Here is a 20,692-nt window from a genome sequence, read left to right on the forward strand (position 1 = left end):
CCCAGCTACAGGGTAAAAAATGCTGCTGCAGGTCTTTTATCTACCAAAGCCAGATATGAGCACATTGACACCCAGTTTAGCTTCACTCCCCTGGCTTGCCGTACATTTTACCTTCATTTTTAAGTTTTGTTTTTTAAAACTGTCCATGGCCTTGCCCCTTCCAACAGAGCTGAGTTCTGCACCACCTATACACCCCCCTGCTCCTTCTAGTCAGCTTATCAGCTGCTTATCATTGTGCCTCAAACAAAACCTAAGCTTAGAGGAGACTGTGCTTTTTTTTACTTTACATCACCATTCACTTCCAAAACTCATCTCTTTGCCTTGGCTTTTGACACCTTGTGTGATGTTGATTTTAGTTGGTGCTTATTTTTAATTTTGCCTTTAAGGCATGGCTGATCAAATGCATTTTCTGTATTATTTTGTATTTTAAGTTCTAGGCTTTTGTGTCGTCTGCAAGGGCCCTTGTAATGTTTTTGCTTTGTGTACGCTGCACAGCACTGTGTGGTGTTTGTGTGGTAATGTTAAGTACTTCATGAATAACGCTGGTTGAGGGTTGCATGCCGCGACATAAGGCCAGTCATATCGGGCCTCGGGGCTAAAAAACTCTCAAACTTATTCAGTCTGTCTAAGGTCCAACCTTCTCCTAAGATAATGAAATAAATTGTTATTGAAGGAAAGAATGCCAGGTACAAGTACAAACAAAGAAGTTTCAGATCAGTTTCTTTTGACAAATCATCAGAAAACCATTTTCAAAATGTTTTCTATTAGAAAACGCTTCAACTTTGTACCACTCTGAAGAAGAAGAAATTGACTAATGAAAAAAAAGAAAACAGGAAGAAGAAGATGTGTGCAAAAAAAAAATAAGGAGGAGGAGGGAGAGCATGACAGAAGAAGAGGGTAGCAAAGGTGCAGGGGGAGGGAGGTGTGCAACAATTGTCCTGGAGTTGCATGCTGATCTGAGTCCTTTCAACCTTCCCTCTGAGTTTGTTTGTGACAGAGAGAAGCACAGACGAAGCTGAGCGGAACAGGATGGCAGGCGATCAAATGGTTGGTCGTAGGAGATGGGTACGGCATTATTTTCCATCACTTTTTTTGTCTTAACTTAAGCTGCCTTCTGTGTTTGTCAGCCACGGTTTAGATCAGTTGATGGAGATGACCGGCCTTGAGCAAAAAGGCTTGAGGATTTTAGAGGAGAAAAGTCAAAGACTTGAATTCGAATTTTAAGAACTTCCGTAGTGATGTGTCAGTACCTTAAAATAAGTATGCCCAGCACTGAAACTATAGCCTTGGGTGTGTATTTGATACTACTGGTTTTCTAAGAGGGCACTGAATGAGCATTGCAGGTCACAACATGTAGGAAAATGCTGTGTAGAAGCAAACTAAGAGTATAGCCCCCCCCTTTTTATGAGCGGGATTGGAAATATCTGTGAAGCAGATGTTCATGAAGCCACAGAAAACGGAAAAACGAAGACAGAATCTACTGAATTTGTTGTTCGGTTAAGCAAACAAAACTTTTTACTGTCACTGGATAAGTTTATGTCATCATCCGCATTACAAAACACTTCTCCATACTCGTGCTTCTCATACATGGAGGCAAAGCAGATCTCTAAAATCATGTATTTCAACTAAAGCTACATTCTTCAAACTGCAAGCGAATAAGAAAGCATTACCGCCTCAGAGTTTTCACATGTGGTGTGGCTAATTTCCGTATGTGCTGAGCTTCCTGTTGCACATCTCCTGATGTTAGAAATGTCAAAATGCAAGGGAAGTAAGCATCAGCATATGAACAACTTTGCTTGTAGAGCAGTAAAATGGTGAAGCCAGGAGTCAAAGTGTTGGGTGCCTCCACAGCCAAAAATTGTAATATGTTCATGCTTTTTAAGTTTTTGAATTGTCAGTCAATCCACTTTTACAAAGCAGTGCTCAGTGGAAAATTTCTTTTTTTTTTCTGGGTGTAGGGTGTGGAGTGGGTTGTAAAAACGCAAAGCCAAAATCTATCTCTTTAGATGGTTTAAAATAGATTATGACTTTAGAAACGGACTTCCAAAAATCTGCAAGAAAGATGAAGTGACATTTAAACTTTATTTATTCTGACAGCAATATCCACATTATCCACATTATCTGGTTGCAGCAGCAGCTACTTTTACGCCATTGGTTCAACATCACTTTAAAGTGGCCCTGATAAGTTGGACCCTGTGGTAACTGTTGAAACAAGTTGAGCAGTTGTGCTTTTTGTGTGCTCTGTGAACACGTGTTTGCTGGTCTGTCAGCGCGGCTTGGAGAAGAGGAAGTCAGTTTTAGATTATGAGGAAGTTTTTTTGTTTGAGTCTCTATATAACCTTCACATTAAACTTGGCCGTACTGTGAATTTACAATCTGACAGGAATAAAAAAAATATATAATTTAGAGTCCTTCACAACATTAACCTATTAAAACTAAATATCTTCCTTTATAGTCTCACGGAGGGGAAATTTGTCTCTGCATTTAACCCATCCTTTAGGGAGCAGGGTGCCGCCACACCGAGTGGCACCTGGGGAGCAATCTGTGGTCAAGGGTCTTGCTCGGGGACCCAGAGTGGCAGACTGAGTTTTGAACCAGCAACCGTTGAGGCCTCTCCAAGACAAAACGCCCAGCTCCCTAACCACATATGTATGTCCCAAATATGCAAAATGACATTGTTTGGCAAAAAACTGCTGATTGTTTTCTGATGAGCAGAGCAAATTTCATCATGTCACTTTTAAACAAGTTGTTACATCTAGCAAAAGAAAGACCCCAAAAAACCTGTGATAAATGTAAAGTTTTTAGTTTTAAGGGAAAACCAATTAATTCCATGGTGCTTATGGACATATGCACTTTGCAAGCTAAAGAAGCCTTTACTAATAGCAATAAAGTGTTTATCATCGATACTTGAAGAAATGTATAATTCAGGAAGGAGAACAAAATACAACTTAGAGGTTATACCAATATCAGAATTGCAAAGGTTTGCACCTTGTCCACTTCTTAAAATCTATCCATGCACTGTTGCCATTAGGGCAATGGGTATGACCCCCCCCCCCCTCCAATCTCAACAAAACTTCAACAAAATGGGTCAAGAAGGACATGAAATCAGCCCAGAGTCCCATTTAGGTTTTACAATATTTAAATACAGATTTTATAACTATAACAGTTTCTAACAACTGGCTCTTTTCAACATCCCCACATTTGACAAACTATATATTATTCGCAACAGTATAAACATATTTGGTCGACACTCGTACCTGCAGACAAAACAAAGGATGAAACAATAAAGTTCCCTGCCTGAGGAAACAGTACGTTCTCTCTCTCTGGAAAGATGACACGTTAGCTTTAGTTAGTCATGAACCTCACTATCTATAATATACAGAGACCTAAAATAGACTAGCTGAAAATATGGTGGAAATAATATCAAACTCTACCATCAAGAACAAAATACAGTTACATTAAGTTGCATACTCTTTCAGGATTTTTTTTGATATTTTTCATCCACCGACATGCATAGCTAAATTTTGTCAATGTAGGGAAGTAGTTGCTCTGAGGATTACCCAGAATCCCTTGCTACTTGTCCGACTGAATACAGGTACAGATTTATCTCATTTAGCAAGATTTGTATATGATTTTCCCACAAACCTTTAAAGGCATACTATGCAACATTTTTCAGTTAATTAATGTGTTCCATACCGTTTTGGATGATTAAATGAGTCATTTCAGGTCGAACAAAGGTTTTCTCGGCCGCCCTGGTGGTCTGTGGGGAAAATACCGTACTTGGCCCTCGGCCCGCACACACAGGCTCAGAAGTCTAGACCGCGAGTCAACTCCATGTGTTTTTGCCCTGACATTCACTATATGCACGCGCGAAAGCAACAACAAAGAACCGCGTGTTAACGTCAAATAAACATGCAAGCATATAGAGTTTTTTTATTATTATTATTATTTTTTTAATTTTTTATTTTTTTTTTAATGTTGGCGAGGCGGTAGCGGGAGTTTGGTGAGGCAGCTGCCTCGCCAAGATAGCGCTGCGGGAAACCCTGATGTTCATACTTTCACTGTGTTAGTCATTGTTTGTACTGCCATTTTTTTGACTTTTCGTTGCATTCGCCTGTTTGCTAAGCTCAAAACAACCGCGCCTGGCTTGACGGAGAAACCAGAACAGCTGAGCATCTTTATGACAGTGCACTTTTACTTTCGCCCTCTAGGGGGAGCCTCGCTGGAAAATCAACCCCGGTTGCATAGTATACCTTTAAAACTGTGACACCGGCTCTGTATCTTGTGGACACAAAAAGAAGAAAAGGGAAAAGCTGTTCTCATGCTCCCCCTGTCATTCCTTTATGTCCTCCCTAGGGGGCGCGCCCGACAGTTTGAGAACCACCCCACTAGGGCAATATTTAACTCTATTTATGTCTCATATGTTTATCAGGTACTTCCATCCAAAACATTTTACGAGGTTGCAAAGTAGGATACTGCTGCATGACCGGGAATAATTTAATTGTAGTACTCAATAATTGTGAAAGTCTAATAGGGTATTGAATATTTTGTAAAAAAGAAAAAAAAATACAATGGTCTGTTTTGGCTGTACCTTTGAGGGCAAGATTTCATAGTTGAATTTTTCAACCTCATAAATTTATTGAATGAAAATATGGAGCAGTTTAAACCTAAGGAAAAAAACATAATCCAAAATAAAACACAACTAGCAACTCACAAAATTTACAAGCAACTTTAGAAAAAGTCAAGCCCAAAGGCGTTGATCAAATTACATGTACGCTATTATCTGATATATAGAACAGCAATGCTGTGTCATTATTCAGCATGTCTCCTTAGAAAAGCAAGGCAGATAAACAGCAAAGTTTCTACTATAATATTAGTACAAAGTGATACAGTAAATCAATGTTATAGTCTTGGACATTAAATTTTACTTTATACAACGCTAGATCTCTGAAATTGTGAAACAAAATGTCTAAAAAAAGACGCGTTAGATTTTGGTTAGTTTTGAAAAGTTTGCTGAGAAAATGGCCGGTTCCTGTTTTTAGCTTTAACTGATACTTCTGAAACAGATCACTTCCTTTCTGACACCCATACACACACCACGGAACACACACATGCATAAACGCAAACAGTGACTCTCTTACAGTTCAGTTAACTGTCTAAAATCCGCCTTACTTGGTATCTGGCTCTCTGCAAACTTTAGCATTTCAACCAAATTTTATTTTAATAGTAACGTCAAAACTCCATCATGCAGTCGGCCTTTGCAGAACAGCCACATAACAAATTTTAAAAAGCAAGTCCTGGCATAATTTTCATAGGTTTAGAAATGCTAAAAAGAAAAAGGCAGGATGAAATAACACATCTTATGAGGGTTGCTAAAACTGTAGAGACTTTTTTTCATCCTGGTTTATCCTAATAATATTAGTATATATATATATATATATATATATATATATATATATATATATATATATATATATATATATATATACAGGCAGACACAACAGACTGTATTTTCATACTTTATATGTACAAAATTAACTGAAACATAATTTAACCTTCGCCAACTGAACCTGAATTCAGCAACTGACAGAAAATTATGCATTTTCTATAAATAAAAATACAAATAAATCATCTCCATGTTGATATTTTGTCCTGAATTATAAACATGCACGTCTTCTTCAGCAAATGCATCACATTATGCAGGAAGCAGTGTTGTGTAGGAAGAGATTCGGGTTTCAAAAGGCCGTATCTGACTGTTGCACAATAATACCAAATTCAGAATGTGCTGCGGTTAACTGTCACGTCCATCTACGGCCATTGCATTATTAAAAAAAGTATTCTGGGGGGGACAAAAACTACTTTGTAGAGAACAGGCCAACTTGGCAGCCAAGTTTGCAGCCATAGCTTTCCTTAACCATTTTTGTGTATATATATATATATATATATATATATATATATATATATATATATATATATATATGTGTATATATATATATATGTGTATATATATATATGTGTATATATATATATGTGTATATATATGTATATATATATATGTGTATATGTATTGTATATATGTATATATGTATATATGTATGTATATATATATATATATATATATGTATATTTATATATATATATGTATATATATATATATATATATATATCTATATCTCAGGGATATTCGCTTCTACTGAAAGAGGTTCAAAGACATTCCTCACTGCAACAAAGAAGACCGATTCAGAACATTATCTGCTTGATGTATGATTTTTTCTGTGAAACTATGATTTGTTGTTAAACACTAAGCAAAAGGAGCAAATTCCTGGAACCAAATTAGAACAGGGCCAGTCGGTACTTGTTGAATCATCTCTCACGTGCAGCGGTGCAGTTTCGTCAAGGCAGCTGTTGAAACAGCCCATTTGGCGAGCTCCTGTAATGGGTCCCATTCAATGTTATTTCATAGCCTGCAGTCATGCTTTTACGGTTTACAATAAAGTTATTTTTTTGCACCCTGAATCTAAGACTGTTTATTCTGGCAAAGTGTAAAAAAAAATGTTTTGCATTCAGAATTGCTAACATTCATAGATTAAATTCCTTATTTACCGATGGTGTGTTGAACGTGTATGACAGTCAAAACTTTAACAAGCTGCTTAAAGATTGAAGGCATGTTTTTTTTTAGACAACTCTGCAAATAAGTAGGTCACATCAGCAGTAACTAAGTTTAGCCTGTATACTTGCTGCATCATTTCCTATCAGTACAAGATAGAAACTTTTTTTAGATTCCGATACAGTATGTAATAAGAGTTTATATTGTAATGATACTAGTTAAGCTAGAAATATGCTGCATAAATTGAAAAAGAATCCCCACAGTGACACTTCTCTTTAAGTTCTCTATGTGATTGTTTTGCCTTTTTTTTATTTTTATTTCAGAGCTGTGGGTAAAACATGTCTTCTCATCAGCTATACAACCAATGCATTCCCTGGGGAATACATTCCTACTGTGTGAGTATAACACAAACGCACTAATACACTCAGGCATACACACATATTCGCTGCCTTTAGGTCTCTTAGGATACATAAAAATATTAACATATATGTACACTTATATGTGGATGTGTATCTGTAACAGCACAAACAATGCATGAACATTTCCAAATAGTTTGACGTTTGGAGTATGTTTTATAACAACATGCCCATGCTGCTGTAGATGTGTGAAAGTGCTAACAGGGGCAGGTTGGGGCTGGCGGCAACATTCAGGTGAGGAAAACACACCTCCTCTGAAACTCAAGCGTCTTCAAACCATAGGAGGAGCAGAAGGAAGAGATTTTCACTCGCATTTCCTTTCTCCTTGCCACTGTTGCACTGATCAAGAATACCACTGTGAGAACAGGCCAACTTGAGAGATAACAGTGCAGAAGGAAATGTTGCACTCTGGTTTGAAAAATGTACTTTGACAAATTATGCCGGAAAGAAGACAACTTTAGCAAAGTATAAATTAATTTTTGTACATCACATTGAGTTTTAAAATAAAAGCAGAAATTTTATCAGCATTTTTTAAACGCACTGGGAGCAGAGGGATAAATGGTTAGTTTTTTGCATTTTTGTTATAATATGAATATAGGAGAAAAAAGTAGTTTGAATGATGTGCAAATTGTGCTTTTTTGAAGTTTCTTATCCCAGTGACTAAGTTGTCCTAAACAGCAATTAAGTTAAATAACTAAGTAACTATTGTAATCTTTTTTTAAATCAACCTCAGACGCTCAAAATCAAGAAAGATGAATTCTAGAATCTAGACTTTTGCAATAAGGGATCTTAGATGTTTCTCAGGATTAAAATTCTTAATATCAATACTGAAATCACCACTTCAAAATAATCAGGAGTTGGTCATCAGTTTTATCAGTTTCTAAATGTATAACATAGAATTTATCCGACATAAAAATCAGCACCTCTCTAACAGCATTATTTTTTCCTCCACTGCATAACAGCGGTCACGTGTGATGTCAGCGCCACATTTTTTGTTGCAGACTGTGATGTGCCAGACTCTACAACTCAGTTTAGTCATGTAAACACACAACCACAAATACAGGGTTTTCAAAAATCTCCACTTTGTTCAAGGTATTCAGAAATAATCATTTTTAGTGATGTAAAATTGAGTATTTGTGAGGATGAAAAGCCTGAGAGTGAGGTGCTGGCGGGTTACAGAGAGAGGCGAAGCTACCACATCATTGTTTAAGAAAAGCTGCCGCATGCATGTACACTCGGAAAAATTAAAGTGGCATTTTGAAATGTATCCAGCCTGGGACCCGGTTTCAAAATTGATCGTTTAAAGGTACATATTCGCTTTATTTTACATTTTTTAAATGGATATGTCAACAGCGCACTCTGGTTGCATGCAACGTTTTTTTAAAGAGCTTACTTACAAACTGAGCAAGCTTTGTTCTTGCTCAGTTTGTAAGTAAATATAACCTATTATGTGTATATCTACCATTGCTATCTTTATACCATCGATTTTGTGGAAGGAGGTTCAGGGGAGGACTCGCTGGAACTTGAAATAGGAGTAGGACGGTTGGTCTTTGTTCACGCAGAGCTATCAGTTTTCCACGAGGCATTACAGCGCGGTCAGCTTGGTCGGGACCTATTTCGTAGCTGCGTCAATGGCAACCATCTGGCTTTTTAATAGTTCTGCAGTACTGCTGGTAGATGGCGCCACGCGAAAAAGTGTAGTGTTCAAAAAACTCCAAGATCAATTCACCGGAACTGCCAGCAAAGAATGATTTAACCATATTTCACCATAGTCTAAAACCAGGCTGTTGTTTTACTCACAAAATAATAAACTTACGGTACCTACAGTCCCCATACCTCCGCCTTTCTAGGCTTTGGTAATGGGGAAGTCTCATCACACACAGCTGTCGTTCAGCTTGATGGTCTCTCAGACTGGATGTTGTCTGTTTTCCTCTAGGTTTTTGGTTTCCTTTGTGGTTTGTCACTTTGAATGAGTCTGATATGAAAAGCATTTACAATTTATGAACTTTATGTATGATGCTGAAATGCACGTCCAAGATGAACAGAGGAAAGTTGCAATCTTGCATTTTTACACAATTAGACAAATGCAGCATAGTCTACAATGAAAACAGGTTGTGACCAAATCCGAAACTGAGGCAGTGGCAGACTTTAAGTTGTAGCATGTTAGACAGCCAATTAAAAGATTGAGTATGTGAAATAAAACACTTTTGTAAACTAGAGATGAATCAACAATGTGTATTACTGTAAATATTGTTCAGCAGTCTATCAACTTAGCCAAAATACTGTCTTATTAAAGGGGTAGTTTTCAAATTTAAGCTTTGTTATAAACACATACCCTTGACACTAAATTAAAAGACAATTTCACATTAAATATTTAGCACATTAGTAAACAATGATTAAAGTTACAATGAATTGTGGTTTATTTTTAAAAGTTTATTTTCTAACTTTTATATGTATAACTATCAAGATCATGATAACATTTATATTTTGGTGATTCAGGGCTGCCAGATTTGTGGAATATGAGATTGCTTTGAACTGATCGAAACTCCTGAGGGTTAGGGTTACGGCTATGCTATTGTGTGTGTGTTGTGTGTGTGTGTGTGTGTGTGTGTGTGTGTGTGTGTGTGTGTGTGTGTGTGTGTGTGTGTGTGTGTGTGTGTGTGTGTGTGTGTGTGTGTGTGTGCCACAACAACATTACTGGTGATCTCCATCAAACCACATCTGAAAATGTTCTGGAGGATCTCCTATGAATATGTTGGTTCACTTTCTTTGTTGTTTAGTACAAGGCAATGTCAAGTGATTGAAAGAAGGCAAACAGCCCCCTTTGTTTACTATACTTGAAGACAAAAGCTTGTTGAGTATAAATCTTGGTTCAGAGTTCCAAGCCTATAAGTCATTCTAGTAGTACTGTCTAGGTTAAAAGATTAACTGACTGATTTACCGTGTGACCCGTTGGGGTCGTTCTTTACTTGTTGGACGCTTGATAGTGACACTAATGCTATATGGGGTGGTGCTTGCACAAGGTTTGTTAATTTTAGTGAAACCTGTTTGGTAATACGGTCAAAGCTATGCTTCACATGATAAAACATGGGGCCACCACCTGTTGTTAATGCTTTTTTTCATGTTTAATATGGATGTGTTCTTTTCCTCTCCTTTAAAACTCCCTTGTGTGTGCATTACTGCCCCCTTTGAAAGGGAAATATCTTCACTTTTGGATTTAAATACATATGATACTTTAATAAAATTATTCAAATAATTTCAGTTTGAGTTATTGATCTAAACTTGTACACAAACACACCAGGGGATCCAACACTGCGGCACCAGATAATAAGTTTTGCCACACAGCAATATCATATGACATATATGAACAATGAGATATTTGATTCCACTTTGCATTTTACCAAAATCCATAAAGTAAAAAGAAAAGGAAAATCAAGCGATGGCTTATTATTTTTTATATGACACGAGTTTTAACTGGCTGAAAATGACATGTGAGAGGTAATTTAAGCAAAAGCGTGATACAGAAGCCAAAGTAAAGCCGAATGTTTGAACTTGCCAAAAGTGAAACGTCCCTTTGACCCTAGAATGGAAAGTTTAACATACAAACGTACTCATAGTGTGCTGTTAGTGTATGTCTGTCTTTGTAAAATTTGCAAGCAACACATTTCAACCAAAATAAAATTAAGCCTATTTCTTTGGGTTAAGATTTGTTTTGCAGCAACAACTGTACTATGTTTTTATTTCAAACTGGTCAAAATCATACCTGCTCAAAGAGGAAGCTGCAGTATTTCAGTTTGACCACTAAAAGGCAGTCTTGCTTAAAAACTGTAATTTGTAAGTAACACCTCAATAAAAGAGGCATTTTGTACAGTTCTTTTTCCTTTAACCTGTTCTTTATTTTTATATTCTGATATCACAAAGCCTCTTGGGTTTTATTTAATGTGTATTGTCTTTTTTGTTCTTTGTAACATAAAACATATGCTTTCCTGTATCAGACGGCTGAGAATCTTCCATAGAACTTTGCTGTGATCGAATGTCTGTGGCACCCATAAATCTGATACTTTAAATGACTCGTTAAACTAAAGGCTGACTTACTGGTCCTCTGACTGATGACTGACCTTCTGTGCTTTCGACAGCTTTGACAACTACTCGGCTAATGTGATGGTGGACAGCAAGCCAGTAAACTTGGGCCTCTGGGATACAGCAGGACAGGAAGATTATGACAGGCTCCGCCCGCTGTCCTATCCACAAACGGTACGCAGTCCTTTCCACATGAACAAGTGCAGACGCAAGGCATTTCATTTTAGAAACAAAATCCATTTTGTCTCCAGCTGTGGGAAAGTGTGAGAATTTAAATTGTGGCTGTCAAATCTATAACAAACTGCAGTCTGGCAAAATCAGAGTCTCAGTAACTGGAGCTACAGGGAAGGAAATAAAAGAAAAACAAAAAATTTTCTTCTGGATGGTGCAGACAATAAAAGCCTTTGGCTTGGAAACAAAAATACACAGAAATATTGAGGATGATCAGAAACTGCTGAATACAGTTTTTAAAATGACATGGATAGACAACTTACCGGGTCAATATTTAATTGAAGGTTAAGTAGGGATATGCACTTTGCATTTAATGCATACAAAAGTTAGTCAATTTCTTTTAAATGATGTTAAAATATCCTGTCAACCATGTAAATTTATGATGAATAATCCCTTTTTGTTTGTCATTTCTCTATGAAGGATGTCTTCCTAATCTGTTTTTCCCTGGTGAGCCCAGCGTCCTATGAGAACGTCAGAGCCAAGGTGAGTTACATTTATCACACATTCCATGTCACTTAATTAGGCTTAATATGTATGGCAAATTTCATACAATGTTATGTAACACTATGTGATTTACAGGAATAAACAACAATTAAACAAGAAGACAAAACAGTAAAAAAAAACATTGTAGGAGAAATGTTCTCAATTTCTGCTAATAATTGTGTAGGAATGGTGCTTCCTGAACTTCAGAGTTAATGTTGGAAGTCAAGATGCTGCTAAGATGGGAAAGCTGTTAACCTGAGTATCAAAAATCTACAAACCAATTTCCTTAAAAATTCTAAATACTATTATTAACATTAGAGGATTTGAAAGAACCACAAAGTTTTCAGCAAACATTTTTGTAAGTCTAACTGATCACTTTGAATCACTAGTCCTTTTAAAGAAACGGTTCCCTAGGTTCTCAACCTTTAGTCAATTCTTCATCAACAGGACTCAGCTCCGCATCAACTAACACCTGAGTATGTTGTTATAAAGCACAGCTGAAGATCCCAATGAATCACCACATCCCTGTGCTTATTAGAATATGAGACAAAAAATATTTGTAATTTGCTATCTTTATGCAAACCTTTTTTTTTCTTTATTTTCATGTATTTTTCTGTGATTGTTGGCTTTTGTATTCACTCTTCTTCCCTGGCTCAGCTACAGGTGTTAGACTATGAAAGAAGCCTTCTGCCTTTTTTTTTGTTAACAACATACTCAGGCTTCAGATTTTTAGGGGTGAAGTCCTGTTGATTGAGGATTTGCTGCAAGTTTAGCCCTCACGCTAATGGATCGTCTCTTTAAATGGACTGCTGATTCATTGTGATTTGTTTCATTCCATGAGGGGGTGGTTATGCCAAAGCACCTCAGAACTTCATGGGTCTTTTAAATCATGTCCAAAATAAAGACCTTTTGATATTTTTTTAAGATGGTGTGTTGACGTTTTTTAGATATTCACCACCAATTTTCTACTCTCTTCATTGAAGATGACCATGAAGAAACTAATCAGGGCAAAAGAAAAATGAAATAACGCATCGACTAAATAAATAAAAAGGATGATACATCTTTTCAAAAAAAAAATTAATGAAGCAGCAGTAGTACAAAAATAATTAATTTGCAACAATGTCATATCATGATAGATTTTAAGACAAAGGTTCAATTCATGTCCAAATGCTTATAATCAAATCACAATAAGTTGTAAACTGGATCCTCATTACAATACACGACAGTTGTATTCAGTGTATGACTAGAAGAAAAGAAGTATTTTCTAATTTGTTTCAATTTAATGAACGCCCAACAGTAAAGTTAAAATCCACCAAAGGTAGCAGCAGTATGATTCATTTGGTAATTCCCATAACCTCTGCATGTCAATCAAATGTCTTTGGTGCAAGCAGTGCTATTAAGATGGTTGCATCCGTCAGTCAAATGCCACGTCAATCACGGGGCTAATGGACAGGAAAATAGTCTCTCAGGATAAACGATGAAGTAAGTGTAGAAGTGACAAAGGGAAGAACGAGTGAGAAAAGGATTATGAGACAGAAAGCATAAGATAAACCATTTTAAAAAAAATCTGTAAAAGATAGGTGAAAGGCAACAACTGCAGTTCTGACTGTAAATGTGTTTATTTCTAAAATAAGTAAATATATATGTCTACATGAAAAGCCATTCTTGCATTAAAACTCTCTACTATTTTTTGATTCATGTCGTAGGGCTTATAGAAAGTTCCCTTCTTCATTTCCTTGTTTGCAGTGGTACCCAGAGGTTCGTCATCACTGCCCATCCACACCCATCATCTTGGTGGGCACCAAGCTGGATCTGAGAGATGAGAAGGACACCATTGAGAAGCTGAAGGAAAAGAAACTGGCGCCTATCACTTATCCACAAGGTCTTGCTCTGGCTAAAGAGATAGGTTAGTTATCCTTGTGAAATTTGCTGGATCTTTTGAATGTCTTCATACCGCAACCCCACTCCCTGGGAAAAGGCAACCAATATGTTTCACAATGTAAGGCTTATTTACATACATGTGTCTTTCTCTGTGTGTTCAGACGCTGTAAAGTACCTGGAGTGCTCAGCCTTGACTCAGCGTGGCTTGAAAACTGTGTTCGATGAGGCCATCCGGGCTGTGCTCTGCCCTCAGCCTGCCAAGGTCAAGAAGAAGCCCTGCTCACTGCTGTAAAAGGTGAGACAACGATAAGGGGAGAGGGCAGGAGATATATATAAAAAAGTCATACTTTACAACATGATAAAGGAGAAAGAAATTGAGTCATGGTTAAAAAATAGAAAAGACAAGCAAACTATTTGAAGAAGTAGAAAAGACCCTGGCAAATAATACGCACGCAGGTGGCGCTGCCTTCAGTGCGATTCCTTGGTCAGTGACATCTGTCATTAGCTTGCGTTCAGGCTTCCTGGGAAGTAACTGTTAAACCTGATGGATGGTGGCACACTCCACTACGTCTGTCACTGCTTTGGGTTCTAAATCTAACAATCATAGAATATCTGGAAGGTTTTACAGCAGACCCACCACTTTGTGGTCTACATGGATGGATGTAGCTGCCAGCACTGCTAGCATATTCAGCTGGACCTATAAACCTTACAGTGGTGACAGTCTATCTATTCCACATGTTAAAGATCAGGTAATGATGGATGTCCTGTACAGAACCCTTCTTCTTCCTATAGTCCTTAGCGCTAACAATCCTACTACCATACTACTCCAAAGTCCATTAAGTAAGCCAATAAATCAATATACATTAACATGTGCCTGCCCTATACGTACATCTACATTCAGACACGTATTAAGCAAGACAAGGGAAGTATATTTGGAAGACGAATTTCACTAACAAGACAATGTAAAGTACTGTTACCTACAGCCCATAGCCCACATGACCACAGCCATTGCAAAAGTGTGTATACACCAGAGTACAGTGGCTAAGAGTACCCATTGGTGTTCACTGCCCGTCTTCCATTACATAACTTTTTAAGAAAAGTTCCCTATAGCAGCACAACTTGTGTAATTATTATGCGCACCTCCGAGCTTTCCAATTATCTAAGTAAAGTGCAAACATGTAATAGTTTGATAGACAACACTGTGAGCTATAATCGACTCGTGTTACTTTAGAAACTAAAAGCACTGAGACTCAATAATAAAAAAAAAACTTAATTTAGGTTTCCTGCTGTTTTAGAATTAACATGATAATTGCATCTTTATTGGACAGTGGAAAGGCACGATGTTGAGACAGTTATGTTTCTTAACCTGAGTAAAATAAGGAATCATAAGTGCCTGAGCTGCTAAGAGAAATAAAATCTAAATGTTCATTCTGGAGATCAAGTTTTTTTATTTCTTTTTTTCCCCCCCCCTTCCTGATTTGTGTGATTCATACAGGTTGTATTTGATCTCTTACAGGACCAGAGAAGAGCAACGGCAGACGTTCGGACCATTGACTCTGCCTTAAAAGAAGATTTCAAAGTTCTTTCATGAAAGTTCCTTATAAATATCCACAGTTGTGAAAAAAAAAAAAAAAAAAACATAAAAAAAACACCTCGACAGTTATGGTTAAATAGTAGCAAACATCTAGCCGCAGCCTTCTAATACTGAGCAATACAGACTCTGCAAGAGATTTAACTTTTCTGTAACTGTCCCAGGTTTGCACACCGTACTATCACCCTAAGAGCTTTTGAGATGCGTGTTTACTGTTTTGTGTTTCTATTTTACAATATAAAAAAAGTTTTGCAACATATCACAGTAACAATTATTCTTACTATCAAACAGTGTTTTTATATGTATCCTTGGTGTGAAATTTAGAAGCTTAATATAATCGCATTGATAAGAAACCTATTGTTTGGAAGTGTTGGAATAAACAGAATAAACTTATATATTAATTGTGTAGTGTCAATATGATAAAAAAATCACATATAAAGTGATTCCATTTATGTTATCCCCCCAAGTTTTGAATAAAAATTAATTAGGAGGTCTTTCATTTGCGAGATCTCAAAATACTCCGTCAAGCAGTACCAGAGATGTGTCATGAACTACACGACCACAGCAGAAATGGATGAGAGTAGTCTGAGATAATGTTGATTTATCTGGTGGCATTTCTGCCATCTGTTATTAGCATCATCCATCTCACTTTGCCTTCCTGAAGGGCAAGACGTTGTGGCAATAACATCAATCTGACTAATTTGCGATTACCTGTGGAAACCTGATTAATGGTGAGAATACGGTTCTCGGTATCTTGTCGCCAGGTGGAATTCATTGGTCATAAGCTGTCTGAGTCTCAGGGTGCGGGTTTGTGTCACAGATTAAATTATTTTCTGAAGCGCAAAGCCAAGGTTAAGGACATAATTAAATAGGAAATGTCTTTGTTGAGCAGTTCTGGATGTAATAAAGTGTAGTTGTGTAGGCCTTAAATGGGAACTTAGTAACATTTTAACCAATGCATCACAGAACAGAATTCCCAGTTTGTTAACTAAATATATTTGTTATTTTTGTCATTCTAAAATGTGTCATAGGGCAAGTACGGTAAGTATTGTTGCATTAGGCTTTCTTCATTATGTCTGTGGGTTTAAAATTTGATTTAGGATTGCATTTACAAACATTGTTGAATCATCTAATCTGCATATTGTAATTTACTAGAGATGCAAAGACGTATCTATCCGCTGATTATATCATGTCTGGTGAGGCGATGGCTAGACCAAAAAACGGACAGGCATTTGGGAGCCTAATGATGAGTAGAAAATATAATGAAAAATGTAATTTACAGAAATCTCGGGAGAACAAATCAGAGGGAACAGACAATAACTGGGTTACACAACGGAGAATCCCAAAAGATGAAAATGATGACCGGGTGGTATATGTGCAGGGGAGAGGATGAGAGAAAGCATGAAGAACAGGTGGAGTGGATAATGGGACACAGGTAAGAGCAATAAAGGTAGAAGGATCATAAAAGCAGAGGAAGACAAGGAGAAATCACAAGTAGTAACTCTAAGGAAGGAATCAAGAACCTACAAACTAGTTAATACTAACCTAAAGAGACAACTAATAGAAAAATAACTAATAAACAGAAACTGAAGTGAAAGTAACTAAGGAAAGCATGATCCAGGAACATAATACAAACACCCAAAGGTCATGACAGATCACCAGAATCCAGTCATTTTATGTCTGATTTCCCCAATCAGTTGGCTGCTGGGTGGACATTGAGAACTATGATTTCTTTCCAAGCAGACCATATGATCAGACCATATCTAAGGGCTTTCCAGGTCAAGTTAACGACAACATTTTTTGGTGTTTACACAAGGAAGAACTCAAAAGTTGGCAATTTTAAATGCTAGTGAGGAATTTAAAAATGAATCCAGAGGAAGTACAGAGATGTAGGAAACTACATGTTGAGAAATGGCTTTTGCAAAAGAACAGCATTTTATGCAGATAATAGGAAGGCTGAACAGAGTAAAATGTTGCTTTGTTTTAGTCCTATGGGTGAAAGAATAAGATACTAACACCACTAATTACTAATGATACATGCCAAAGCAGGTATAAAATGTCAATTTCATAATCATTTTGCCAATTTAAAATAGGAAAAGCCTGGTTTACAATGACTTATACATCTCATTCCCTTCAACTGTGAATTCATAATTTCTGATCACCTCAGGAAGGCAAAAGCAACATGCTAAATTATGATTTTATACTGGTCCCTAAAGAGAAAAAATATTGTCACCTCCAGAAAAGATTAGAGAAATAACAAATCAGATTTTCCACACTTCTCTAACTGTGGAGATTGTTTTTTACCCACTTGTCCAGCCTCATCAATGCGTGGTAGAATGTTAAAACTTGGATCCTTGTCCAGTGTTTTTGTGGTTGTTTTACACTTTTTACATCTTGTTCGGACTCAGTATAGGGTTTAAACTAATTCCCAGTTTATGTTAGCCATTTTGTGACTTATGAAAATAAAAACCTATCTGCCTTACTTGAACAGAATATTCTATCATTCCCTTTTTATAGAGTGGTTAAGAGAACTTGGCATCTGTGTCATATATTTTACTGTATATACCAAGAAAACAGGGACTTGTTTATTACTAAGTGAAAACTCCATAATTTCAACCAAATACAATATAAACAAAATAATAATAATAAAAATTAAACAACGTGCTTAAGTAAGGGGGAACATAACGTGCCACCAGTGAATTGGGAAAAATCTGCCATTTTAAAATAATTGTACTCAAATTACATTTTGTGGGTTGACATTATGCAACTAAAATACAAGATGGATTTACCTTTGCACACCTCTAATCAGGGTACCAATAAATGTGAAGGGCACTGTCACTATGAATAATTAACATATAACATTCAAATCAGTGTGTAAATGTGTACTGCCATGTGTGATAGAGAGAAGTTTGAGGATCTTGTTGTGAGCTTGTTTTTTCTGTGCTTATCAGATGCATTTTTTTTTATTATTTCTTTTTAGCAAACATACAAGTTTACTTAATCTCTGTTGTTTTTTTTTTCAAATAGTAGCTAGCTAAAAGTTTTTTTTATCATCTGCAGGTAAAGAATAAGTTGTTTGACTAGAATACTTGACAAGAACAGCGAAGATGGTGCTTGCAAATATATTAATGAATAGGATTTTGATTATACAATAGTGTGAGAAACCAAAACAAAACTCATAAGTCATTACCAACCGCTTCAGTTTCTATTTAATGCAATTATGTTCTTTACCTCTCACAAACAAAGAATCAATAAGGATAATTCACTTGCTTTTTAAATGAACAATAAAGAAATGTTTTCATGTCCACCGGAAAAACCTACACAGAAAAAAACATAGTTATGCAAAAGAAAATGCAATTTTTTTACATTTACAATTGTTGTCTTTTCACGGAGTGATGTTTCTAAAGTAACCTTGAGACACCCACTCAAATTAACCCACTGATCTGAGACAAACGTCTCATGAGGATTTATGTTGAAAATAAGCATTATTGAACAACCAGTAATGGAAAAAAATAACAACAGAAAAAGAGATTTATAACATGAACACAACGCACGTGTGTCTGAGAGTCTCCAAAGCCCTAAAGTGATTTGTCTTCATGTTAGGATCAGAAACACGGCGCAATGTTTAAAACCAGAAAGGCAGCAATGAAGACATTGTCACAGCTTATGGTGTGCTCCCTGAGACCATTTGCCACAACCATCGTACCCTGATTCTTGTCTGGGGATTCTCCAGCTGGCTTTTCTATGTTAACCTGCTTGATCAATGCACTGCTGTGGATTTGCATCACGTGCTGCCCATATTTTTTATATAATATTTAGCTGGCTTAATAGCCACATATTACCCAAATGACCAGTGACCTCTGAATGCCACAAACCTTTTATCCACTGTGACATTAGAGCCTAGGTTACAGAGGTCATAGTGGAAGTTGCTCAACCTGCTTGTCCCACACTATTCTAACAGCTGCCCATTTGTCTGTGTTCTGTCTGACAGCCCTTGTCTCTTGATTAGAAAATCAGATTGCCACAGAGAAAATATGTCTCCAGAGATGTGGTACATAATGTTGCTCTGTCTGTCTCATTAGCCCCTAGACTGGCTGTTGATTCACCTTTGACTAATACACCCCAGCATAAAGGAGGACCCCAAATATGCACGTAAACATACATTTCATCCAGCTCCTTCTACTTGTCCCCAAAAACACACCTCCCTTCTAGATTAGCCATTTCAAGAATGATTTTCTCAGAAACTTGCAAACGGACATTTTAGGATCCTCCAGAATTAGCTGCAGGATGTCACTGGGGGGGGAGAGATGCCTGGGTTTCCCTCCTGGAACTGAGCAGAAGACAATAATATAAGATAAGAATTGCCCACTGTCCCGCAATAGGGAAATTCGGGTTTTGACAGTGGCAAACATACAGTTACACACAATTATTAGCAATGAAAAGAAGAACAAAAATGTAACTAACTAGTCAAATCAAAATTAGCTCTAAAGAAACACCAGGAATAGGAAATAAAAAGTAAATGCCAGAGTAAATATTGCACAGTGTAAAGTATTTAACGGTTAAAAGACTCCAACATATTTACATCACACACGATAATAACTCAGTACCAAGCACCTAGCATCTTGGAAAAGTGCAAACAATTAATGATTGGATCAGGACCCGTGCAACAGTTATTGAGTGTGCTGGGAGAAGCAGAGATTATAACTGATGTCTCATCATCCTGTAGACTGGCTGTTGACATGAACACACTGCACGTGTGAAAGGTTGGATGTTAATGGCTGTGATTAGATGTACAAAAATATAACGCTAATTCTGTGAAATGAATCATTTTCATTCTCTGTAAACCTTAGAGTCGGTTGTACGTGAAAATCCCAGTAGATCAGCGGTTTCAGAGATACTCAGGACAGTCTGTTTGGCACCAACAACTATGTCACGTTCTAAGTCACTTAAATCACTTTTCTTCACGATTCTGATGCTCGGTCTGAACTGCAGCAGATTGTCTTGACCGTGTCTACATGCCTAAATGCATGGAGTTGCTGCTGTGTGATTGGCTGATTTGAAATTTGCATTAAAGAGCAGTTGGACAGGTGTACCTAATAAAGTGGCCAGTGAGTGTAATCATTAAGCAATGTGGGTGTTGCATACAGAACAAATGCTTTTAACTATTTTTGTTAAATTATTTAACTTCAAAATGGGTCAATTTGACCAGCAACAAAACAGGATGTTTAAAAATGTATTAGAGTTTTATTGTGGAGGGCCTTCTGTCTGATACATTACATGCATCTGCTTGTCTTTCTCTTTTAATGCATTTATGTATTTGACACCTTTCAAGTCAGGAATGTATATTTTTATCCAATGTACATATTCTGGATTTCAGGAGTCCAGAAATGCTACTGGTTTACA

General features: G+C 36.9%; 1 protein-coding gene across 1 annotated transcript in view; it reads left to right on the forward strand.

The window, feature by feature from the left end:
• Window positions 1-15,690, forward strand: part of LOC118556413 (ras-related C3 botulinum toxin substrate 2-like) — a 16,697-nt gene extending 1,007 nt beyond the window's left edge. The window contains exons 2-8 of the mRNA XM_036136657.1: window positions 998-1,065; window positions 6,931-7,002; window positions 11,160-11,277; window positions 11,755-11,817; window positions 13,564-13,723; window positions 13,860-13,993; window positions 15,215-15,690. Coding sequence (XP_035992550.1) covers window positions 998-1,065; window positions 6,931-7,002; window positions 11,160-11,277; window positions 11,755-11,817; window positions 13,564-13,723; window positions 13,860-13,990 — 612 coding nt within the window. The 3' untranslated portion in view covers window positions 13,991-13,993; window positions 15,215-15,690. The remainder of the gene's footprint in view (window positions 1-997; window positions 1,066-6,930; window positions 7,003-11,159; window positions 11,278-11,754; window positions 11,818-13,563; window positions 13,724-13,859; window positions 13,994-15,214) is intronic.
• The last annotated feature ends 5,002 nt before the right edge of the window (window positions 15,691-20,692 follow it).

This window comes from Fundulus heteroclitus, chromosome 5 (genome assembly GCF_011125445.2).
Source record: "Fundulus heteroclitus isolate FHET01 chromosome 5, MU-UCD_Fhet_4.1, whole genome shotgun sequence".
Taxonomy (NCBI): Eukaryota; Metazoa; Chordata; class Actinopteri; order Cyprinodontiformes; family Fundulidae; genus Fundulus; species Fundulus heteroclitus.